General features: G+C 48.3%; 1 protein-coding gene across 1 annotated transcript in view; it reads left to right on the top strand.

The window, feature by feature from the left end:
- Positions 1–25,635, top strand: part of Prmt8 (protein arginine methyltransferase 8) — an 86,258-nt gene that overhangs the window by 48,323 nt on the left and 12,300 nt on the right. The window contains exons 4-7 of the mRNA XM_076852552.1: positions 1,177–1,240; positions 13,692–13,834; positions 14,376–14,463; positions 22,037–22,152. Coding sequence (XP_076708667.1) covers positions 1,177–1,240; positions 13,692–13,834; positions 14,376–14,463; positions 22,037–22,152 — 411 coding nt within the window. The remainder of the gene's footprint in view (positions 1–1,176; positions 1,241–13,691; positions 13,835–14,375; positions 14,464–22,036; positions 22,153–25,635) is intronic.

Below are 25,635 nucleotides of genomic sequence, written 5' to 3' on the forward strand. Positions count from 1 at the left end.
AAAAAGGTTTGTTTTGGTTTACAATTTTTTAGGTTTCAGCCCATTGTTAGTTGGCTCCATTGCTTTTGGACTTGTGATGAGGCAGCACATCATATGGCAAGAGAAAGGCCTTACCTCATGGTCAGGAGTGAAATGAACAAAGACCTGGGTTCTAATATCTCCTTCAAGGGCATGTCCCCATTGACCTCACTTCCTCCCCCTAGGCCCCACCTCCTAAAGGTTCTATGACCTTCCACAGACAGGCAAAAAAGCCTTTTAGTAACTATCCCAACTATAGCAAGGGTTGAAGCGAACGTGTGTAGTGAGGTAGGGGAGCATCTTAAGACCAGTCCTAAAGTCCTGACCTGGCATTTCCCACGTGGTCAGAAATGTGCATGGTTCACCTTGGGAGGGTTTAATGTGGGGAATGTAGAGGAAGGTTTGTGGCAACTCTGGCCAACACCTCCCTGGGAGATCAGTGGCTGTGTTACCTCTTCCTATTCTCCTCTAGCCAGGAGGTGAGGGTCACCAGTTCTTCTTAAATCTCCAGAACAAAGATCAGGTCCTTTATCATGGGCTGCAGCCAGGTGTTAACACCTGATGAAGACAATCCAATTTAGTGGAAGGACACTGGACTTGAGAGGGCACAAATTCTGTCCCTAATTTATTCTGCCATTATTTATTGTGCAGCTGTGGGCAAGTCACCACACCTCTGTAGACCTGAAACTTCTCCATTCATTAAGCTGGTATTGGATGTTGTATGAGTCAGTTTTCTGTCACTGTGACAAAATACCTGACATAAACAACTGTTAAGGAGGAAAGGTTTATTGACTTATGGTTTCAGATATTTCAGTCTCTGGCTGTCTGGCTCCATTGCTCTGGGCCTGTGGTGAGGCAGAGCATTGTGGTTGGAGTATGTGGTAGAGCAAAGCTGTTCCCCTCATGGAAACTGAGAATCAAAGAGAGAAAAAGAAAAAAGGGCTCGGGTCCCAGTATCCCCTTCCAGACCATGCACTCAGTCACCTAACTTCCTCCCACTAGGCCCCGCCTCCTAAAGGTGACACCCCCTCCCAATAGTGCCACAGGCTGAGGACAGCCTTTCACACAGGGGCTTTGGGGGCTTCCCAGATCCAGGCTGCAGCAGACGTGCTGTGACTCTTCTTGACCTGCTGCTCCTTTGTTCTGTGCCCTGTCTAGATCGAGTGCTCCAGTATTTCTGACTACTCGGAGAAGATCATTAAGGCCAACCACCTGGACAACAGTAAGGCCACCTCCGAGTACTTTCCCATGGATGGAGTGGGGAGGGGGCTTGCGCTTTCTTGCTTGGGGGTCACAGACTGACATCCTAGGGGAGAGTCCAGAGCTCCTGGCCTGAGGTAGTGGAGACCCTCGCTGAGGCCCCTGACAACAGGACGGCGACCCTGGGTCTCAGGTTCCCGCCTTACCATGCCAGCCGAGGGTCAGCTCTCAGCAGGCCCCACCCATGGCTGGATCCCTGACCATCCTGCCTCTGCTTCACTGACCTTGCTGAGCTCCGCAGAATGGCAGTCTTCCTCTCCCTCCTCCTCTCCTCACGATCCCCGGGCCTGCCTCTGCCCATCACCTGCCCCGGCCATCCTGGCAGACCAGGCAACCATGCTGCTCCGGGGACCTTCTCCAAGCTGGAGTCTGATTATGAAGAAAAGTGCACCCCTCCCTCCCCTTCCTCCTCTCGCTCCCCGCCCAGGGACTGCGACATTCCCGGCCCCTGTCTCGGGGCTCATCTCAGACCTGTCGGGGCCCCTGAGCAGGGCGAGCTGCCGTTTCTGGTCAGTGGGCCCAAATCCACTGGGAGCAGCAGGCCTGGGAGGGACACGTGCACAAGAAAGAGCCCACGTGGAGTTCCAGGGGTGGAGAGGATGAGGCTGGGAGGGAAGGACACTCCTGAGCGAGGGCAAGGTTGAGGGCCGGTCCGTAGGCCTGGGGAAGAGGCTGGAACGGGAGGCCATGGCAGGAAGCTCCCGAGGGAGCCCAGGCCTTGAAGTCTTGCCTATAGGTTTTGCTGAGTCCCTATAAAGCCTGCCTTCCCCCTCTGTGCTGAGGCATCCCAGCTCCATGACCAGGCTCCCTGCTGGGCACCAAACCTCCTGCTCCCAGATGTCCCTATGGGTCTGCTGCCCAGATGGTGGGGTGTCTGCTGCCCAGATGTCCCTATGGGTCTGACCAGAGATGCCAGGTCCAGTGGTTCTCTTGCCTCCACACACGGTTATGGACTGACCTATTCCCATGTGGCCTCAGCCCTACCACTTGTTTGCTGTTTAACCCACTTGCCTAGACCCCTTGAAGGGACAGTAGTATGATTCATTCAACCAACTTCTGTGTGTATCACTGTGAGCCAGGCTCTGTGGACAGAGTTGGGAATAAAACTACCTCATGGATTCTGTGTTCCAGTGGAACGTGGAATTACAGATGCTAAACAAATCAGCAAAGAAAAATACTAGGGGGTGATAAGTGCTCCTCTGTGTGCTTCAAGTAGTGATAGGATAGAAAGGGACCCGGTGGTTACTTCAGGTTAGATGCTTTCTGACGGGATCACATTTAAACTCAAATTTGACTAACAGGAAGGCACCAGGCTGACCAAGTGCCTTAGTCTGTTTTCTATTGCTACAATACAATACCTAAGACTGACAATTTACAAAGGAAAAAGGTTGACTTTGATTCACAATTCTGGAGGCCAGGAAGTTAAAGATTGGGCATTTGTATCTGGTGTGGGCTTCTTGGTTCTTCAGCTCATTGTGGAAAGTGGAAGAGAAAGCAGGTGTGTACAGAAGCAAGGTCACAGGATGAGAGAGAAAACAAGAGAAAGCCAAGGGTCACAACAACCTGCTCTGGTACTAACTAACCCCTCCCTTGAAAAGACATGAATCCATTCACTGGGGCTCCAGGGCCATGACCCAGACACCTCCCTCTAGGCCCCACCTCTCAACACTGCCACACGGAGGAATTAAGGTTCCAACACATGAACTTTTCAGAGACACACTCAGACCAAAGCACCAAGTTCAGAGGAAAAGAACCCAGCAGAAGTTACAGGACTCTGGGCAGGATCGAGCGTGGCCTGTCCCCATGAAGGGGTTCAGGTGATGCATCTCGGGCAGACGCATCCCAGACAAGATGCCGCGTTCTCGTTACATGTCACTTGGCTTCTCCTGTTACTGAGAGCATCTGCTTTGACCACTTGGTAATGCCATGTCTACCAGGCTTCTCTGTGGCAGAGTTGCCCTGTTCCCCTTTAAGATTAGTAAGATTTCCTGGGGAAGGTGCTTTGAAATCATATTAACATCTCTGTGCTAGTCAGCTTTACGTCACTGTAACGAAATACCTGACATAAGCAACTCAAAAGGAGGAAAGATCTATTTTGCTTCACAGTTTCAGAGATTTCAGCCCATGGTCACTGTTTTGGCCCTAGTGGTGAGGTAGGTCACGGTGGGGAGTGTGGTCGGCCAAAGCTGTGAACCTGCTGAGGGCCAGGAAGCAGAGAGAGAGGAAGGAGCCAGAACAAGACCTACCTTTCAGGGACTCACCCGTAGGACCTATTTTTTCCATGCAGACCCCTCCTCCTAAATTCTCCACCACCTCTCAATAGCACCAGCAGCTGGAGTCAAGCCTTCAACCCATGGGACTTTGGGGGACATCACAGATCCCAGCTAGGAACAATGTCATTCCTCATCAAATATTCATCTTTTATTTAATTATGTATTTATTTACTTATTTATCTATCTATTTATTTATTTATTTATTAGTACTGGGGATTGAACTCAGGGGCACTCGACCACAGAGCCACATCCCCAGCCCTATTTTGCATCTTATTCAGAGACAGGGTCTCACTGAGTTGCTAAGCGCCTCACTGTTGCTGAGGCTGACTTTGAACTCATGATCCTCCTGCCTCAGCCTCCCAAGTCTCTGGGAGTACAGGCGTGTGCCCCCGCACTTGGTCAAATATTCACCTTGTGTGCAATATGCATTCGCCCATCCAGCTACTTATTTTTTTTTCATTATGTGTTAATTCATCTCCCATGGACTCCTCGTTTAATTTACTGGGTTAGGCTTGTTATCACTTCTTACTTGGATACTCAGGCTGCTCCCAGTTGGGTCCCTGGGCACCCTTCAAGCTGGCTTCTGTCTTTTCCACGCACTTCATTCCCTTTTTGCAAGTTTTCTTACTCTCTGGCAGCAGATCGTCCAGGCTCGTTCAGGTTGTCATGCTTCTGTTTTCAGATCCGCGGTTTCCCCTTGATCCCAGGCACTGCGTTTAGAAATGAGGATCTGGGGCGAGGTACACCCACTGGCTTTAGGGTCCTGATGTTTCCAGGCTGCTTGACCGCGGAAAGCCAGGGAGTGTGTGTGCCCCTCTATACAGCACTTATTTGTCTATATCTATTGACAAGCCTGAGCTCCTGGGACACCTCCGCTTTTCACCCAGGGCCACAGGACTTACTCTAGTTTTCCCCAGCCTCCCATTATTTGCATGCTCACTTATCCAACCAGTCCCTGCCATGTATGACCAATCTCCTGTAGCTGCCGCCACCTCCTGCCAGTTCCCTGTGAAGCCTTCTCAAGTGGGCCTCCTCCTGCACAGAGGCCTCCTTGCCCTGGGCCTCCACTCTTCTGCACTGGACCAGTCCTCCCCAGGGCTCCTTCTCCACCCTCTTGGGCTCTGATGTGCCCAGCTGGGCCACCCTCTCCCCACTCAAGCTTCACCGTCCGGAGCTGTGGCATGGCATCTGCACCCCCACCTTTCCCAGGGCAGCTGGACATCCAGCCCTTGAGCTCCACTGAGTGTCTCTAGGGTGGAATCGTTTCATGCTCTGATTTGGTAGCTCAGACTTGATTCTGTGCCACTGAGGCAAAGACCCAAGAAGGCTAAACCATTGTCCCTAAGAGAAGAGCCTCTCCATGCCTCGTCCCTATTCCTCCCCCTCCCACACACTGTCCCAAGGAGGGGACTCCCAGCCAAGGGGACTCCGTAATGCCAAATTGTCTATTTCTTAGAGGTTGCAACAGGTGGGGGGAGTTGTCAGAGCCACCCGGGGCCTGGTCAGCTGCATGAGCTCACTCAGCCTTGGCGTGGGGACTCAAAGGGGACAGCTCGAGTGCCCGGATGCTTCCATGGAAATGCTTTGAAACGTCGCCATGGCCAAATGTGCAGATCTCGGGAGTGTGGGGGTGGAGACGTAAATAACAACAGGGGGCACAAAATACCTGCCTCCCAGAAGCGATCCGTCTCTCTCCCTGTCCTCCCCACGCAGCGACTTGGGATTGATTGATTCACATGGAGACACACCTACAGGAAGCCACCTGCAGCAGACACGCAGCCTTCACGCACCTCACTCCCCACCTGGCCCTCACACACGGCAGTGACTCCTCTTTGACTGGAGCATCTGACCACCACCATTTCCTCTGTGACGAGGAAGCCACTGTACTGTCCAGGTGCTTGGGAATCCTGGGTCGCTCGTGAGAGTTGACACTGGAGAGCAGATTGAGAGGATTTTCATAATTCCACATGCAAACACTCTCACCCGTTTGCTTCTCAGAAAACTAAAGGAAGACAAAATACCCCTCCTTTCTCTTCCCTTTGTGCGTGTTCCAAGCATAAGTGTCACGGGTGGAAGAGATCAGAGGGTAGCAGGATGCAGCCCAGTGACAATGGAGATAGGGGCCTCCGAAGCCTTTAAAGAGCCTCCATTTGCTTCCCAGAGAGGAGATACACCATTGCACAGCTTGCTGGGTTACTGGAGTTATAGATAATATAGGCAAAGTGCTTAACACAAGCCCTCCCCCATAATAGGTGCTCAATAAAGCAGCTGTAGATTATTTCAGGCCTGATGTTCTCCACCTTGGTAATTCTTGGCCATGCACTGGGAACCTTACCTAGATGATGCCCGATGCTGTCTCCCTACAGTTTTCTTCCATGCTACACAAGTGTGCCATTCTGGGATGACCCTCTTGGTCCTCTTGATGGGGATCCCACTACCCGCCATCTGGGGAGCTGGGGTTGTCAGAAAGCACTTTTTTCCACGGAGGTGGACTTTGCTTCCTGGTAACCTTGCCAACATTCTATTTCTTTCCTTTGGGGCCACACAGAGTGAGGAGCCTCCCTTCTCCCACAGACGCAGGCTACACAGCCCACTTCCTGCCCCCTTTGCTTGGGAGGGTTTGATTGGGCTCCCTTCTCCTCGGGCCAGGTGGGCTTCAGCGTCCCCCCCACCCTCTGAGAGTGACTGATGTTCAGCCAGGGGGGAGGGGCCACACGCTGTACCTCCGACAGCGCAGCTCCAGTTCCCATCAGCAGTGTGGAAGAAAACACTGTGCCACCCTGTTCTAGCTGGGGACCAGCGACAGCCTGTGGCCGGTTCACACACTACTGCTGGGCTCCATCAACCAGCCTACCTCTGGATGCCGCAGGAGTTTTGTGTTTCTTACTCATACTAAACTTCCCATGGAGACAGTTGGTCCCTTGTTACAGACTACTAAGACTCCCATACCCCTCCCTCCTCAAATCTACACATTTGTTGATGCCCTGTGGCGAGTGTGGGGGCTCCTGTAGGCTTCTTGACGTTCTGCTCTTCACCAGCTCCTTGGAATGCAGTCATGAAGCCAGATGTGAAGCCCCCTGACAATCTGCCGCCTTCTCCAGTGGGATGCAGTGGAGGAGAGGCCTCGTCAAAGTCCTGCTCCCGTCTCCACCTGGTGTCCTGTAAGCGCTGGCCCTAGAACAGGACTTCCTGAACACTCAGCTTGTGATTTTTCTGCCTTGGTTTCCTCATCTGTGAAATGGGAATAATTGTGATTCCTACTTCACAGGGTTGTTGTGAGAATTGTATATTTGCTTCAGTAAAAGGGTGGCGATCTAGGGCATCTGACTGCTAAATTTTCAGTAAATTTGTGGAATGGGTGAAGTTTAATGGCTTGAAACTGATCATGGTGGGAATGTAAATATTTCTAAATATTCTTTGCTATCAAGAAATCAGAAGCTTCTACAAATCAGGCTTCTGTCATCTGAAGAGCCAGTTGCTGAGACCCTGTAGCCCACCACAGCAGTGTCTGGTGGGCAGCAAGTAGCCAATGTTCGTTAGCTACTGTTGCTGTTATTATTTCATTTATTAACTTGACTAATGACCCTATCAAAAGAAGAAACGAGAGTAATCACATACAAGTGTTTTTAATGAACTTGTACTCGTGCCTACCGGCCATTGGTACTTCTTTTCCTAACCGCTGGTGAAATAACCCATTAATAATCTCAGAAGTGAGTTTCGCAGATTCATCCCTTTAGGTTTTATTGTCCCTCATGCCAGACCCTGAGCCAGGCACAAGGGAGTGTGACGAGGACAGTAAAATTTTTGCTGTCACAAAGCTTCCAAAGTCACAGAGAAGATAGCCGTGAAGGCGAGTGAGCAGACAAAATCACCACAGGATTACAAAATGGGAAAGTTCTTAGAAACCCGCGGCAGTGATGGAGAAGACCAGGGACTGCTTTCTTTAAGAGCCAGTTCTGTGCATGCCCCTCTTCTCAGCCCTGCCTGAGTGACGCCGCGGGTGGGGTGTCCTTAGCCTGAAAGTCTTTGCATGATGGGGGTCAGCAGGTGCTCTGATTCGGGGCTGCCGGCCACTCTGCTCCCTCCCCTTCTTCCTTCTGGGGCTGATGGTGAGCATCGTCCAGTACAGCACTGGTAAGAAGGGGACCATTTTCAGAGAAGAGGGTGCTGAAGCAGAGACCTGAAAGATGAAGAGGTCCATGCTGAGAGGGGGACAGTGTTTCACACACAGGGACAACTGTATAGTCATCTCTTGTGTCAGTAGGGAATGGGTTTCAGAACCTCCTGAAGAGGAGTGTTCAATCGCTGGGCCACGTCCCCAGCCCTTTACATATTTTATTTAGAGACAGGGTCTTGCTAAGTTGCTTAGGACCTTGCTAAATTGCTGAGGCTGGCTCTGAACTTGTGACCCCCCTGCCTCAGCCTCCATGAGTTGCTGGAATTAAAAGTGTGTGTCACCATGCCCTGCTGGTACCAGAATCTGAGGATGCCCGGGTCCCTCGTGTCAAACGGCCCAGGAGCAGGTAGCCCAGGCACATCCTCCTGGGTACTTGAAATCCTCTCTGCCTTACTCATCACTCTGAATACAATGCAGACGTGTGTAAGTAGTTGTGCTACTGTATTGCTTAGGCAACGGTGACAAGAAGAGGAAGTCTGTGTTCAGTAAAGAAACAACTTTTAAAAAATATTTTTGATTTCATTTTGGTTGAATTCGCAGATGCTGAACCCACAGCTGTGGAAGAGCATCCTCATCAATTCCCTAAGGTGGGGCACAATTCTGTCTGTCCCTAGTAAACTTCTGCTACAGCCAGTGAGTGAAAGTGAGACGGGGAGTGAGTTTTTGAGTACCTGAATCCAGGGGAAGCTTGGTTGTCTTTTACACGCCCACTGATTTCACCCGATCCTCCAGTACCCCTCCCTGCCCCCACCAGCCAGGCCTAGACTCTCCTCTGGCAGGCTGGGCCAGGCAAGGGGTTCTAAGTGGTAGATGGTGTTTTGGGGTGGGGAAGAGTTCTAGTATGGCTTACATTCACTGCTTAGGGAGGAGAGATGCCAGGTGGGGCTTTTGGCCAGAAAAAGGCTCTGACTGAAGCCAGTAGGACTTAAGCTTCTCTCTGGGGAGCCAGAGCAGGCTGGCACACAGAATGAGGCAGATCATGCACTGGGGGGGACAAGGCAGAATCAAGCTCTATGCTCTTGGATGAATAGGAATCTGGGTACCATATAGTGGTACCTATTATATTGAAGGTCCGTGGCACCCGGGGCCACCCATGTCACTCTAGTAATGGGGTCTGTTTGCTGCAGGACACATGCCAAGTTCTCCTAGATGTAGAAGATAAAGATACTGATGTTCTTCTCCTGTCACCACAGGCTCCAGATTGGGCTGGTTCTGACCTACTTGAGAGAGGTTTATGCACACATCTGGGCCCTGTAGAAAACAAGGGCAGGGAGCTGGGGCAGGCGCTGAGGCCAGGGAAGATTGATGGGTTCTGTCCCCGCCCTGGTTGCTGGTGATGCTTCTCTCTCCTCCACCTGCCAACCAACCTGACCAGCGTTCAGGAGAAGGACCGTTGAGTCCTTTCCCTTCTCTGATTTCTTTTCTCTCAACTTCCCAAGCTTGAGGATGATCCCTTCATTATTCTCTAAGCAATCCCAGGTAGCAGACAGGTCAGACATATTGCATTCACCCACCAGGCGAAGGGAAGGGACCTCAGGGGGGCTGCGTTCCTTGCACAAGACCACACAGCCGGCTGGGTTTGGGATCCAAAGTTTGACTCTGCTGAACTCCATCAGGTAAAGGGATGAGTAAAATCAGCCACACAAGTCCTGGGAGGATGATTGAGATAATATATGTGAAATCACTCTGCATGTTGCTTTTCAAATGATAGCAATTTTTTACTATCATAATTAGGATGAGTTGGAAGATCTTTTGTTTCTTAACCCAATGCATGCGCTCTCTCTCTCTCTCTCTTCTGAAATTGCTCATTCATTCATCCATTCATGCAGTAACGAGTTTTGAATGCTTGCGGGGAGTCGAGTGCTCTGTTAGATCCTGGAAATAGGAACCTAGAATAGACAGCCGGGAGCTGGAGCTCCTAGGCTGGAGGCGAGTCAGGCCCTCAGAAGGTGCATGGCAGTAGGCGTGGGTGTCCCCAAAATAGACAAGCAGGTGAAGTTCTGAGGAAGGGGCCTTGCTGCAGTAGGGTGGCATTGCCAGTGTCACTGGCTCATAGTGTCCTTCTTGTCCTCAGGCACGTGGGACAGTATCTGCTCCCAGATGTGAGGAATTTAAAACGGGAACATCACTAACTTCAGGCTCCGCAGGGCCATCTGAATTTGATGGAGGCTCAAATGAGGTTGTGCAGGCCCAATGAGGTTTTTTAATTTTTGTTTTTTGGGGGGTTTTTGGTACCAGGCATTAAATTCAGGGGTACTTGACCACTGAGCCATATCCTCAGTCCTATTTTGTATTTTATTTAGAGATAGAGTCACACTGAATGCTTAGTGTCTTGCTTTTGTTGAGGCTGGCTTTGAACTCGTGATCCTCCTACCTCAGCCTCCCAAGCAGCTGGGATTATACACATGTTCTATTGCACCCGGCTCCAGTTGTTTTTAATCTCTTTTAAAATATTTTTAATATTTGACGCAGTCTGGCTGGGCACAAAATAACCGAGCCGACACACAGCCTTGTAGATTCAAAACAGGAACTCCTTTATTCTCTGCACTCCCCAGAACGCCATGCACACGGCCTTCTCCCCCGCCACCCCCCCACACACCCACCAACCTGAAATCCCTCCTCTGGAAATCCTCCTCCCGCACTTCCCCAACCAATGGGAACTCTCCGGGAATCCCGCAAGAACTCCAAAGTAGCAGGCCTAGGCAGACAGCAGAGGTCTAATATACAACTGAATACACAGCTTAACATAACCATTATCATCTCAATGGCTTGCTGGTGTGACCTGTCAACCACTCCATTCTGGCAAAAATGCTGTGTGTCATTCGGACTTGGCTATGGCTCTCAGCAAATATTAAAGGTAATAAAAATTACTTTTAATCAGAATGATTACATTTATGAAATAACTGCTCAAATCAAAAGGAGAAGAAAAATAACACTAAAATAACATTTCTGGATGTCTAATTTGCTACGGGGGAAACTTCCCAGTTTGGAGTTGATCGCTCCCTGCTGTGCATTTAGTTATGATTAATCATTCTGAAGTTGAGGAGCCAGGGTCCTGTCACAGGTGGTTGAACAAACTTTCCACCATCCTTATGGAATAAGAACGCAGCCCCGTTAGTGGCCTCAATGCAACCTTGAGCTGGTGCAGTTTTGCTGATGTGGGGTCCAGATCGGGCAGGGGTGTCTGCAGCCTGAAGCTACCCAGAACCTTAGACCCCCTTGAAAAACCATGATGTGGAGAAGGGAAAACTGAGCTGTGAGCCCCCACAGAATTCTTCAAGCCAGCCTCATGCCGTTTGTTGGTCCACAGCCCCTAATAGATTGGCACAAATTCTACCACAAGAGGTATCATTTTGCAGATTGGAAATTGAATTTGGGGATTGAAGTGGTTACAGTGATGACTACAGTCCTCATAAATATCCGCGATTCATCTAGGCAGTTGTGTTTGTGTCCATAGGAAATATGTGGCCTCTGAGAAAAAAATAGGCTCCAAGAATTGTTGCAACTTAGAACTAAACTGGATATTGCAGGTGGCATTTTATATAAATGCCAGCTGCCCTTACCAGGACACCTCACAGAGTGCCTTACAGAATGTGAGTGCTCAGTGCGTATTTGAAGGACCATAGTGTTTTGGAACTGCAAAGGATTTCTGATACAACTTACTTCCTTTGTTTCCCCTCTTTTCTTTTTATTATTGAGGAAACTGAGGTCCCAAAGGAGAGGTGGTGATTCCCCAGGGTTCATTTGTCAGTTGAAACAAGAGCATACATTGTTGCCTTCAAGATGACAGCATAAAGTTGTGCGGGTTGAGCACTGCACAAAAGCACCTGGACAAGGGTAGGAGTAGAGTCTGTGTTCCAGTCCACATCTGAACCCAAGGGAGGTGTTTCTTCTTCCTGTTGCAAAGCACCTGTCTGCTTATCAAGCCATCTTATCTATTTATCTGTCATAAGCAATACTGATCAGGATATAGCAGCTGATGGACTAGAGGGCTAGCACAGAGAATATGGGCAGTGTTCACTCACTGGGGGTGGGGGAGCACCCAAGAATATTCCACATACGCCTCTTTGCTGAACTAGTCTATAAATGCTTGTCCATTTGTGTCTCACAGCTCCTAATGGAGCCCAGTCCACTGAATCCTCATGGGTGGAGCCTTGTGTTAAACACCCCAGTTGGAGGCCATGGAACTCCAGAGGACAGAAGAGACATGTCCCTGGTCATAGGGAGGCCATGATATAACACAAGGGGAGGGCCTGACCCACCGCAGCCTAGACACCTGGACATCAGGGAAGAGCCTTCAGGAGACGTGAGAAGAAGGAGAAGGAGAATGGCCATTAAAACACTGTAAAATTTTTACCAAAAACTTATAGAAGCCAGACTTTGCAAGCCAGTAATGAGGCAGGTGGGTCAGGTGTATAAGAATAAGAAATAAATTAGGCACTGTTTGGATTTTCAAAAATCCTTGTTTTTGTGCCCTTGTGAATTCTCTTGGTGTATCTTGGGCCCTGGTCTTGGTTGAGTCCCTGCCCTGGCGTCTCAGGGCCCTAGAGAAGGAGAATTTTGGCAAGGACTCGTGAGTAGTAACCAGAAAGGTCACAGAGGACTGAGTCAGGGCCAGCGCTCATGTACAGTCTCTGGCTCCTTGTAGAGGAGGGTCTTCCTGATGACCCCGGATCAAACACCAGAAGGCATGGAGTGAACCAGCACTCGAGGTTGCTAATGGGCCCTCCGTCATCACCTGCGTTGTCCCCAGTGAGGACACCAAGTGAAGCCACTGGACTCTGTGCCCTTCACCAAGGAACAGCCTTGTGTCCAAGTTAATTTTCATGAAACTCAGATTGATGACAGCTGTGGTTGATTTGGTACAGGCCCCCGCTGGTTCCTCTCCTCAGAGCTCAGGCCCAGCATGGCCTTTGGGGCGGTGGGGAGACGGGTGCTGATGGAGGATTTCAGAAGGAACCAGCCAACCAGGACATCACTCTGTCAATTTAGTAGCAGCATCTAAGGTAGATTTTGCTCTGATCTTTGCGGCAACAAATAAAAGAGAGAGAGAGAGAGGTCTCCAAAATTATGTGTATGTCTGTGTCAGTTGATCAAAAACCCAATTAAGAAGTTTTACCAATCACAGTGGGACCTGAGGTCTTGGAAGTAACTCATAAGCAGAGGCCACTCAGAACAGGGCTTGGTCCCTGTCCCCTCTCCATCCATTCATCAACAAGAAGGAATCTGTCAGATCATTTTTACCTTCTGCTGACCTCAACAATGGGCCTGGCACTTCCCATGTGCCATTTCTTTAATCAATACAACGTCCCTCTATGTAGACCTTACTTTCCCCCATTGTTCTCTGGGGAATTGGCATTAAGTTAGGTCAAATAACACGGGTAAAGCCAGTCAGCTAACCATTAGAAGACCCAGCACTTACCCCCAGGTTTCTGTGACTGTGGAATCCAGATCTTGTCCAAACACCAATTTGCCTCCCTCTCAGACACTGAGGGCACCCAGGGGTGTTGGATGCTGACTGAATAGATACAGGGGCATGGAGGAGGCATCCCTTGTTTCTTTGCATTTGAACGTCATGGTAACCTGGCCCTGGGCGGGGACACTGATGGGAGGATTACAGTCCTATCATATCAGACCTGGGCTCTGTTTCCGCTGCCACCGTTTGACCTACAATCCTCAGTTTCCTTTGTTGTAAAAACGAGAAGAATAATTACGTGCTTACGTCATAGGGTTGCCGGGAGAGCTAGCTGATGTCGAGGCACGCCAGCCCTTGTAACTGCTTAAAGCCTTTTAGGGGGCAAATGTGCAAGTAGTGTTCAATGATCTTAGTACAAATCAGCTTGGCCGAGAGCAAGGCACGTCACTTCCTAAAGGTAGAATTGGAGATGTGCTCTGAAGTGAGCAGCTCATGGTTCCCCAGTGGGGTCCCCGCAAAGCGTGGCCTTGGGGTTTTTATTTTCCAGTCATCACCATATTTAAGGGTAAAGTGGAAGAGGTGGAGCTGCCCGTGGAGAAGGTGGACATCATCATCAGCGAGTGGATGGGCTATTGTCTATTCTATGAGTCAATGCTCAACACGGTGATCTTTGCCAGGGACAAGTGGCTGGTAAGTGTCTCACATGCTGTCCCTGCATTGTTCTGCTGGCTGTTTCGCTGCTGTCCCCATGGCCTACAGCCTAGGGAGAATACGAGGACTTCAGAGAGAGCTCTCCCAGGCCGCTCTCTGTAAAGCATATCTGCTTTAAGGGATGGGAGGCTCACCCGGTCCCACAGGCAACCGTCAGAATGCACGTCTTGAGGACTAACGGAGGCCTCCCGATAATAGACGCCCATTCCCTGCCCTCAAGAGAAAAGTCTGTCCTGGGCCACAGCCCTTGGGACTCACATAACTGCCAGTGAGCAAACATGTTGCTTACCTTGGCTTTGAAGTGCCCTCGACTCTGCATTTGTCCCCCGACTTCTCCTTGCTCCAAAATAAACATTGAGCATTGCTGTCCCAGCCCTGACCCTGGACGAGGCAACAGTCCCTTGAATGAGAAATGCTGGCGAGGGGATGCTTGTCTGGTGACTCTATGTGCAGTTCAAAATGTGATGTCTTTGTCAGGTGAATAGATTACGAGACCCATTTCCCCACCATTCATCAACAGAAACCTGGAGGGCTTATGTTTCCAGACCGGGCAGCTTTGTACGTGGTAGCGATTGAAGACAGACAGTACAAGGACTTCAAAATCCACTGTAAGTCACCTTTTCATTCTGCCTGGAACTTCTGTTGCACACTGGGGGTGGGAGCCACTTCAGGGGGCCTGAGGCGACCGGTCACTGCCGCTGTCCCCGTGGTAGAGTTTGTCTGTGACCCTTTCTGGATTCTTCTCTGTGTTTCTCTCCAATCCCAAAAGAGGGAAGTTTAAGAAAGAAAATAAGCGATATGGCTGGTAAAAGAGAAATGTCCTGATGTGAGAGAAGGAATGCAAAGCGAATAAGAAAATAATTGCAGAGAGCAGGGCTCAGTCATCCTAAAGGCCATCCCAGGGGTCAGCGGGGGCAGGTCCCCAGCCAGGCCAATCATGGTGCATCTGCCTTCCGGCCACTCAAATGTGTCAAAATAATTTCGATTCCTCTTCACATTAGGTAAGGAGGTATTCTTCCCTGAGGTTCTTTCAGAGGTTGGATAGCAGTAGGGTGGGCAGGAGGGGAGACTTTGCTTTGAACCGTTGAACAGATGGTGTGTTTATGTGTGCGTGTATGTGTAGGTCTCTGCGTGTGCGTGTTCGGGAGGCTCACATTATATGTGTATTCATAATGCCTCACCAGCTGAAAAGGAGCCACGCTGCTGGGCACAGTGGCTCATTCCTGTACGTCCAGCAAACTGGGAGGCCCAGGCAGGGGGACAGCAGCCTGGGCAATTTAGCAAGACCCGGGCTCAAAATAAAAGGGCTGGGGATGTAGCTCAGTGGTAGAGCACCCCTAGGTTCAATTCTCAGTCTCTCTCTCTCTTACACACACACACACACACACACACACACACACACACACTCACACACACAATGGTTCTCTTAGAAAAAATTTAAGTAAAACAAACAAATGAAACAAAAAACACTAATATTTTATCTGGTCTGGAAAGGAAAAGAACTATTTTATTCTATTACCTTTAAAAGAAAACATTTCTCAGCAATGCAGGCCTAGTCTGGGGAGAAATCTTACTGTGTGTGTTTGTGAGGTTAGACACAGCTGCATCTCCTCAACCAGATTCAGACATAAGGAAAGAGCAAAGAATCAAACAAGCAAGCACACAAAAAAATAATTGGAGCAAGGGACGGAAGCTCTGAACTATCCAGGAGAATCAGTCCATCCTGCCGTGATGGTGTGGACAGGCCCTGCTTGACAAGATCACTGCAGAGGGCTTCGCATGCTGATTAGGTGAACCCAGGCCTCCTGCCCCCAGAGGCCAAGAGTCACCAAATTGTTGCCCCTTTATTCCAACAATTGTCATCTAATCTTTAGTGCCACCAGTGAGGCCTCCACTGGACTGTGCTAGGGTGTATGTGTGTGTGTGTGTGTGGTGTGTGTGTATTTGCACACTTTTCTGGAGTTGCAAAATCAAAGCATGATGTTCAGAGCCAACTTCAGGAGAAGTTGGGACTGGGACAGTTGTTTGAGTCTCCAGGCCCTGGAAACCCACTCAGAGTTCTGTTTCTGGCTGATCTAGTATGATTTCTAATATCTGACCTAAAGAGGGAAGGAGAAAAATCTCCAAATGAGAGCAAGCAAGGGGTTGGGTACCTTAGGTTAAATGCTTTGAAGTCTGCCAGCCCTGAGTTTCAACTCTGGGCTTTGCCGTTTCCTGACTGGGTAATCTTGAGCAAATGACCTAACACCTTTGAGCCTCAGTTGAAGATAGTATCATCAAAGCCAGTGACTTGTCACAGGGAGTCAGTGAGGTGACATGTGTTAAGGGCGCAGCGGTTCACGGTGCTGTACGGGCGGACTAGACCAGGTCTCGTCTCTGAAGCTAAGGCTACGCCCCTTTCCGCTCAGGGCTCTGCCAAGCCCGCTGGCCCCTCGTGGCTTGGAATCTAGGGCAGATGCCTTCCCAGGGAAGATTACAGAAACAACTCAACAGTGAACATTGATCAAATGTGTGTATAAATAGGACATGCATTGCCCTGGAGCTGCGTTTCGGAGCTCTCGTAGCGTAATTGTACTGAGCGGCGTTTTGAGGGGAACGTTCAGGTGCGTTCTGTGTTCTCGTCTCCACTTAAATCTTTAGTGAGCTCCAGCCCTGGGAACACCTTCTAAAGAAGTTTCCTCGTGGTTTCCAAAACAAACAGATCTCATCCCTTCTTCCCTTCCAACTGGATTGTGCTTGGAGTCTGGAGGATGTAGACAGCAATGAGCCAGCCACGGGCAGAAAAGGATTGGGGGTCCAGAGAGGAGCTGAGGGGATAGGAGCTGCTACTCAGGTGCTAGCCTGGGACTGAGCATCTCGTGATTTATTCCTTTGATTTCCAATGCATTGTCCTAACTTTTGGAAAAGAGCAAAGTCTAAAACTCAGCTCCCATTTTATTCTTATGGAGTGTTTGCTCTGAAGTCTTTGCCAAGAAAACAAAACAACAAAAAGCCAGAATAACAAACGTGCATGCACGTATACACACACACACACACACACACACACACATGCCACTTAAAATTTATTTAAAATATTGTTAAGTTTTTCTATTGAAATTTTTAAAATATCTTTTTTTATTTTGTCATGGAAGCAAACACATTAGAAATGTCTTTCAGATAAAAGGAGGTTTTAGTTACTCTGAGTTCTAAATCAAAAGAATAGCATAAAGGCTGCTGGTTGCTAAGGGAACAATTATAAGCAAATTTTAATTGGCTCAAGAACCAGCTGTCAAGGAAAAATCTTAAAGTGGGGCAGGAGGATGAGATGTGCCCAGCCCCTTCAGAAAGTAAACTGTTAGGGGAAAGACATCCTTTATTTTCCTCTTCTCTCCTTTTCCTTCCTTTCTCTCCCCTCCCCTCGATCCCTCCCCTTTCCTTTCTCAACCACATGCAACAGGGGGAACACAAGAACGAGTGAAATGCAGAATCTGCCCTTGATTCGTTCACCACCCATAGAGAACCCATAGAAAGACAGAGATGAATGATTGGCATACACATAGTTTGTTGGATAAAAGAATTAAAAAAAAAAAAGTAAGGCATCAGAGCGATGTGCACGGTATAGTGCTTATCTCTGAGAGAGGAGCAGTGGAAAAAAATCCTACTATAGAAGACATTTATAGAATCTCCAAGTTGGAAGGGAACATGGTGGGTTGTCTATTCAGTTTTATTCCCAACACATGACTCTCTAGAGCCACTGAGATTTGGAGAGATGGGCACCAGCTTTCTCAATGATGAGAAGACTGAGAGGGAGACTTTGTGCAGAAGCAGCTCACCCTCAGTTGAAGGGTGGAAGGGCAACTCCTCTTGGAGGGCTAGTGGCTATCCCTGGGTTTCTCCTTTATTTCTACTCCCAACACTTAGAGTGCTATTCTTGGGTCCACCCGCTTTTATGCAAGGAGTTGATAGTGAGAGCCTAAGATGCATACCAATATTCTGAACATCTTCCCTTGTGAATAGAGGAGAAATTGCATTAGTGCCTAGAAGGCCCTGCTGGTTTTCTCTGACATCATTCTCAGGCAGTGCCATTAGCCCCAGCAGAGAAACTCAGACCTCTGGAGCCAACAAATGGAGAGAGGATGTAGCTATGGCTCACTCCAATAAGAAGTTAAATTTGTTCCATATTTCTGTTTCTCTGGCTTTGTAAAAAAATTATTTCCCTATATATTTTGATTTTAAGCAGTTTCACATAGAGTTACCTGGGTATTTTTCTTTGTATTATCCTAATTGGGGTCTTACACAATACTTGGGTGTGTGTGTGTGTGTGTGTGTGTGTTTTCCTGTCTGATCTCTTTCTCTTCTTGATCAGAAACTCCCATTAAAGATATGTTAGGTATTGTTTGTTGTTGTACCATAGCTCTTGGATGCTTTGTTTATTTTTTAATTCTTTTCTCATTGTATTTAAGTTTGTCCTTTTTTTGACCTGATTTCTAGTTTGTTGATTATTGCCTCTGATGTATCCATTCTGCTAATGAGCTAATTAAAATAATTCTTCCTCTCTGATATTGTGAATTTGATCTAGCATTTCCATAGGCTTTAAGAAAATTATTTCCATCTCAGTGATGAAAATCTATGTATGTTCATGAATGTTGTCTACCTTTTTCTAGATCTTTTATCATAATTAGTATAGTTACTTTTTCATGTGTCTTATAATTTTCCATTCATGCTAGACATTGTGGGTAAAAGAACAGTAGAGACAGATGAATAATATTTATGCTCAGAAAAGAGGCTTTTCCTTTATCAGGCTATTAGAATGGGGTTTTGAATCAGTAGTTGTGGACTTTGTTGTTTGCTGTAGTTATGTTCATTACACCACAGTGCAGTTTTTTTCAGGAGCTAATTTTAATCCATAAACAAAGATTCACAGGTTCCTCTGATGTTACTTTTTAATACCTAGATAGTTAACAATATTTCTTGGTGGCCAGTAGCCATTACTTCACATTCCTTCATTCAACAGATAATGCATAATTGCAATAAAAAAGTTAATGCATTTGATTTGAAACATATCCCATCCCTGCTCTGCTTCCGGTAAAAGAGCCTAGTGGGAGTGAACAGTCAACAGAAAGGAGAAAAAATGTCTACCCTGGCTAATCTGTTTCCTGAAGAGCTGGAAGTGGGGCAGTCTAGCTGGGAGATAAGACATCAGTTAAGCCCTAGAAAGGTAACGAAAACACCAGGCATTGCAAAGGGGTATATCATTAAATGTTGGGGAATGGATTGCACCGTGAAAAGCACTATGTTGCTTGCAGACCTGTACCATGCCAAGGGCTGTGACTAGGTGCTAAGGATACAGAAGGAGAGGCCCATGGTCAGGAGTAGCTGGAGAAAGTGTCATGAAGTTCATCATTTCAGGACTTGAAAAAAGACTTTAAAGATCATACACTCCAAAGATTTCCAAACTCTGGTTGGAATTGCCTATATAGATTTTATTTTAAAAATCCAGCTTCCTGTGATTTTGGTTTTCTAGCATTTCATTGACTTCAAAAGTTGTTTCCATTTCACTGGTAAAATTCTCCATCTATCCATGCGTGTTGTCAACCTTTTCACTGGATATTTGAACATACTTATTATAATTACTTTAAAGTCTCTGTGGGTAATTCCAACATGTGAGTTATGTCTGAATCTGGTCCAATGACTCTTTTTTCTTTTCATATTGTCTTTCCCCCTTTTCTACATGTCTTTTAATTTTCTATTGATACAGCAGACCTGTATGGGCCCAGGAGTCTTCATTTGAGACTGTGTTCCAGATGAAATCAAATTTCTCATTTTACAAATAAACCCAGTGTCATACAGCTCAGAAGGCAGCAAAGCCAGAGCACAAACCAAAAGATGATAATGTCTGCTGTGTATCAAGTTCTATGTGTTGAGCACTATCTTATGCACTTTACAACTGCTATCACATTTAATCCTCACAATGACCCTGATGGCAGCCGCCATCATCATCATCATCATCATCGTCATCATCATCACCATCATCATCTCTATTTTATCTATTTATTTTTCAAATTGTACCTTTATTTGGAGTCTTTTTTTTAAGCGTTATGAGGGATGACGTAGTAAGATATGGGTGGATGACATGGACAGGGAAAAGAAATATGAGAAACAAGAACTGATTCACATCTCAGCTGTAGACACCTTAGACCAATCAATTTCAGGAAAGAGTACATATGGAAATGGAAGAGCTGGAAATGGATTCGCTTAAAGCACCCCTGTCCCTGGAGTATTTGAAGACTCTCTTAGGAATACTCTTCAGTTGGAACTGCTGACATAAGGCACAACCCAGGAGATCTTCAGGAGATTTTTTTTTTTTTCTGGAAATGGGTTCCTCACCTCTATTTTAAAGAGAAAGAAACTGCCACAGAAAGAAACTGCCACATTCTTGCTCAAGATGACATAGCAAATAGATGGCAGAACTCAGATTTGAACTCCAAAGCCCAACAACCCTCAGCAACCCTCAGGATTTGCCCAACACTTCCATTGAACGCTAACGTCATGGTGGGATCCAGGAGAGACAGAGCAGGGGCGTGGCTGCTGGTCTCTTAAGGGAGAGTTTAAACTGAAAGCAGTGTGTTTTAGTATGCGTTTTCATCTGGGGAGAGAATGAATGGCTATTTCCAGGTTCTGGGAGGGGGACTTCTCTGTAGCCTGTCCTATTGCCAACCGGGCAGCTTCCTCTCCATAATGTAGGTTTCAAGTGGGAGTCTGGCACCAACCTTGGGTGATTGAATGGGATTTGACTGGCATCTTATCCTCAAGCTGGAATTTCACAAGTGCTCACCCTCTGGGAGACGATTACTTGTCCTGCTTTCTTTTCCCGCTGAGAAAGGTCTTTATGTACCTTAGGAAAGAATCTGAGTCAAAGCAGAAAGTCTTTCATTGACCGCTCTCATCCCACCCCTCACCCACCCACTCTGCTCACACCCACAGAGCCATGGGTTCCCCACGGAACTTTTTTTCCCCCTAATGAATGCTCTAAAAAAATTAAACTTCATAAGACTTTAGAGTAAAGCACTTCTACTTCAAGGCATTTATAAACTCGGCTGAATAAACAGATAAATGAGATTCAGCTGCCCAGGAATCAGCCTCTCTGCAGGGTGGGGCGAGAACGTGACACAGCTGTTGCGGACTCAGTTGGGTCTCTGCTGCTCAAGGTTTAGGGGGACAAGTTTGGCTCCATGCCTACCTTCATGATTTCCCCAACGAGTGACAGGGGTCAGATTTTTTGTGTGAGCCAGATGCCAAATTCTCCCAGCCGCAAATTTCTTATCTCTAGTGCAGAGATATTCTCAAGGAGTTGCTGGGTAGGTTCAATGAAGGTGATTAACCAGTGGTAGCAGTTATGACCATCATTGATGACCTTGAGCCATGTGATTTACTTTCATTTACTCACCAACTCTGAGACCCCAAATCTTTCTCCCTCTGAAAGAAGCATCTTATGAGTAAGTAGTCTGAAGAACAAGGCCAGCGAACAAGGCTGGGATGGTTTGTACCCCACCTGCGGGCCATTCCTTATGGGATGGATCCTTAGTGCTTCATGGCCTGTGGAGACAGAAAGGCTCTCTTGGACGCACTCAGTGGAGGGTTGGGGAGTCTGCACAGGGCCTGACTTGTCCGTGACAGTGCTGGGATTCACATCTAGTCTCTTTCACTTGAAGACCCCATGCTTCCTTAGGCTGCATTAATGGGTCACTGGGTGGGGCTGGGAGAAAGGCGAGAGAGGGGTCTTTTGGAGAAGAGAACAGCTTGAGCACAGAAATAGGAAAGCCGCTGGCAGATGAGGGACTTCATAGGACACTCTGCTGGCTTAGCAGGGGGACACAAAAGTAGACACCAGGAAGAGTAATTTGGGTTCTGGTTTTAGCCTAGCTCTATTCTACCTGTGTGAACTTGGAGAAATTAGTTTCCCAGCCTCTCTGAACTCTAGTTGACCGAATTATAAAGTGGGCCCTGCCTTTTCTAGAGATAAAAATGAGAAAACTGGTACATTGCCAAGCTCCTCATGCAGGTAAGCAGTGCTCACTCCATTTGATGCTGGGACGTGGGCTGCCCCCACCTTCTAAAGCATGCTGTGCTCTAGCACTGAGGAGACCACGTGAGCTTCGGGGGTCCTGCAGCCTGCCTTGACATCTCGCTCTGTTCCCACAGGGTGGGAGAACGTCTATGGCTTTGACATGACCTGTATCCGGGACGTTGCCATGAAGGAGCCCCTGGTGGACATCGTGGATCCAAAGCAAGTGGTGACCAATGCCTGTTTAATAAAGGTCTGGAGACATCCTGGTTGGGCCTGGGCATGCTGGGAACCCAGCTGAGCCACCTTGGAAAGCCAGGCATGGGGTGGGCCTGGAGTGTGGGCAGAACCAGCTCCTGCACTGCCCCATCCTAGGGATGCAAGGCCACCTTGGTCAGGGCCCAGGATGCTCTGCGGTGACAAGTCAAAAGCTGGGGTTCTCACTGAGCAGATCCCCTGAGGGGACTCCATGGTGGCACAGCTGAAAAAAGAGGGTCCAGATCAGGGCCCTGGTGGTATGAGGAGGGATAGATGGGGGACAGCCATCAAAGAACAGAATGCTGTGGAGCCAGGAGGGTATGTGAGGCTTGGGAAAGCGAGTCCATTCAGAGCTGGGTGTGCATCTGGAAAGAGCTCCCCCTGGCTCAGTCTGCCATGCCATTGTCTTCACTTCCAAGAGCTCTCATCTGACCCAGCCAGAGCTTCTGGACCCTTCCTAGTCCTGCTTGCTCGTTTCAGCTTTTAATATATTTTCTTCCAAGGCCTTCTTTCATAGTGCAGATGAACAGCTAGCTGGTCAGTATCCTCTCCATAGCCATCCTCAATGCATTCTTATTATTAGCTACTCAAACACACCCAATTAGAGCACAGATAAAAGCTCTCTTTGCCTCCCCTCCCTTCCAATCCCACACTCCTCCCGGGGTGACCGCTCTTCAAGGCTGGATTGACTCTTCCAGTTCTCATTCTATGTGTTTGCATTCATACGTGCTGATATATTATGTTGAACTGTATAAAACTACCGATATCTGAATTTTTTATGTAGAAGACATCAATTTCACATGTCTGAAATTAATCTTTAATTTAAACATATGGGTTCCTTTTGTAAGCATTCATCAGACACCTGACTCCTGTCTTGCTAAAATACACTTGCCTGCTCTGATGACATTTTTTTTTTCCTGAAAGTGAAAGGAGGGACTGGAGCATTCACAGTGATGGGGATGGGGGGTGGGTCCAGGGCCAACAAGGGTGAGTTGAAGTTTCTGAAAGATTGATGCAAACTGTTGCTTTGTCCCTTTGAGAAGTGTTCTCTCCTGCTGAGCATGGGCCTTTGCAGAACTATAGTCCATGATCTGGACTATCCCTTGGAACCTCAGGGGCAAATAAAATAGCAGAGCCTCATGCAGACCTCATCAGATGCCCTCCGTTGGTGACATCCTGCTTCAGAGGGACTCTGCTTTTAGGGTTCCCACTGCTTTCTGAAGCAGCCTCTTCCTGTGGCAGGCAGGATTAACTGTGAGCCATTTCTTCCTATCAGCCTCTCTACCCTGAAGCCTCTCCACCTGGTGCCCAAACAAGAAAAGGAAGGCACCCCCCCAACAAACACATACAAAAAGAAGCTCACCCACAGTGTAAGACATTTCTGTCAATATTGTAGAACAGGTGGAAGTCCACCCGCACCATCAAATTGGTCAAAACGACACATGGCAACTATAGCCACCATTAGGCATCTGCATGCAACGGTTTCAGCTTGAAGATGAAACTCTTTTGATGTTCTTGGAAATCTGATGGATTTCTGCATCTGACTCCAGGCCCATTGCAGGTGTGGCCTCTATGCTTTTGGGTCCTGTTGGTTTCCTCATGGACTGGCCTGCTTCTTCCCACAGGGGCCTGTGTCCTTCCTCCCTCCTCCCACCTCTCAGCCCAGTACCAGCAAGGGCGTCTCCAGTGGTTGTCCCTGAGTGCATCCAGGGACAAAGCAGCCAGACTGATCAAGGAAGGACAGGAGGGAGGGTGGTGTCTCTCATACACTCTTCATGAAACTAAGGGGCACTGATGGTGTCTCAGGAGGGGACATCTGTGATGCCGTCCTGCCCCTCCCCCCGCCCCAGCCTCCCTTCCTGTTTTCTGAGAGGGACTGGCTGACTGTGTCTGCTCCTGCGGCCAGGGGAGCCCTTCCATCAGCTCTCTTGCTAATGTGCTAAGCAGTGTCTGGCCCCACCTTTTGGGAAGACGCTTGCCCTTCTTCACACACTTAATTGCTATTTTCATCGTTATTAACATTGCCTAGTGTGACACTTTATTATAATTAAGACTCTGTTTTGACCAGACTTCTGCTTGGAGACATCCATTTGTAACATGATTTAGAGGCAGGACAGCCGCGGCCAGGGGCTCTTCTGAGTAATTTACTCCAGAGAAACGATGGCTTGCTGGGGTTGCCTGAGGCCAAGGCAGTGGGTCTCCCTGGGGTCTCCAAGAGGCTGCTGCATCTGTGGAAAGAAAGAAACCTTCCAGCAAAGGGCTCTGGGGATCAGAATAAGGGGGCTGATCTGAAACCTTTGGATCTGAAGGGGGATGGGCATGAACCCAGGGGCCTTTGTCTGCAAAGCCCAGCCGTGACTGTTCCCACTCTTACATGCGGCAGGACCCTCACTCCAGAGGACCAGCTGCTTCTGTAGTTGCCAGTTTAATGTATAGCTCCACTATTGTCCCCTTGAAGGCTTTTGTTCTGAGGAGGGGGGCTATTCAAATGCAAATGTCTCCAGGACTTAGTGAACACAGTCAGCTAAAGATTATGACAGCTGACATTTGATTGATGGACATTTGACTGCAAGAAAAAACTGGCTAGAGGTAGAGTTCCTACTGGATGGGGTGATGTGGTGTGTGTGTGTGTGTGTCTTAAAAGCAATTAAGAAGTGAGGGGAGTCTAGAAGGAGAAAGTAACCAAGTCTAGCTGATAAGCCACAGGGAGCCATTGCAGATTGTGGATCCAGGGAGTAACATCCTCTGAATGAACCTTAAGGAGTTTTGCTGGTTCATGATTATGAGAGACCTGGGGAAGGAAGGAAAGACTTCAACAGGGAGATCTGTTCTGAGAAGATGGGTCCAACACACATTACTGTGTTTGGCGTGTTGTGTCATTCAACAAGGATGCACAGGACAATGAGGGGCAGCTTCTGTATCTCAAGGATAGGAATAAGGGTAGAGGTGATGAGGCTTCGGAGATGAGCCAGAAACTAGGCTGGGCTGGTGGCAGAGGGACCTAAACAGAAAGACTCCCAGGACCCTGGAGAGGACCTGGAGCCTGGCTGTCCCTGGCTGAGAAGGAGATAGAAGAATCACTGCGTGTGGACACTGCAAGCCAGGTGGACCATGATGGTGGCATTAATAACCATGAGGGTCACCCAGGCTGACTCCAGCACTCAGGAGCTGGAGGGAACTTGTGTATCATGTGTGGCTGGAGGGACAGTTAGCACCATGAAGGCCCATGGGTGCTGAGTCTATGAGGGTTTCCCAGACTGGGCCCTGGCCTGTTCCAACAGGATGGCATGGGTGGGTGGGGGTAGAAGTATGTTCCAAATGGAGAAGGAAGGGCTGAGATGTGGGTCAGCATCATGGTCAGCTTTGAAAGTGGTGGAACTCACCAGAGGAGAAAGGCCAGGATGACAAGGGGTCCGAAACCATGACTTAGGAGAAATTGGCCATCCAGGGACAATCGATGTTACGGAAGAAAAGGTTT

This window comes from Callospermophilus lateralis, chromosome 4 (assembly GCF_048772815.1).
Source record: "Callospermophilus lateralis isolate mCalLat2 chromosome 4, mCalLat2.hap1, whole genome shotgun sequence".
Taxonomy (NCBI): Eukaryota; Metazoa; Chordata; class Mammalia; order Rodentia; family Sciuridae; genus Callospermophilus; species Callospermophilus lateralis.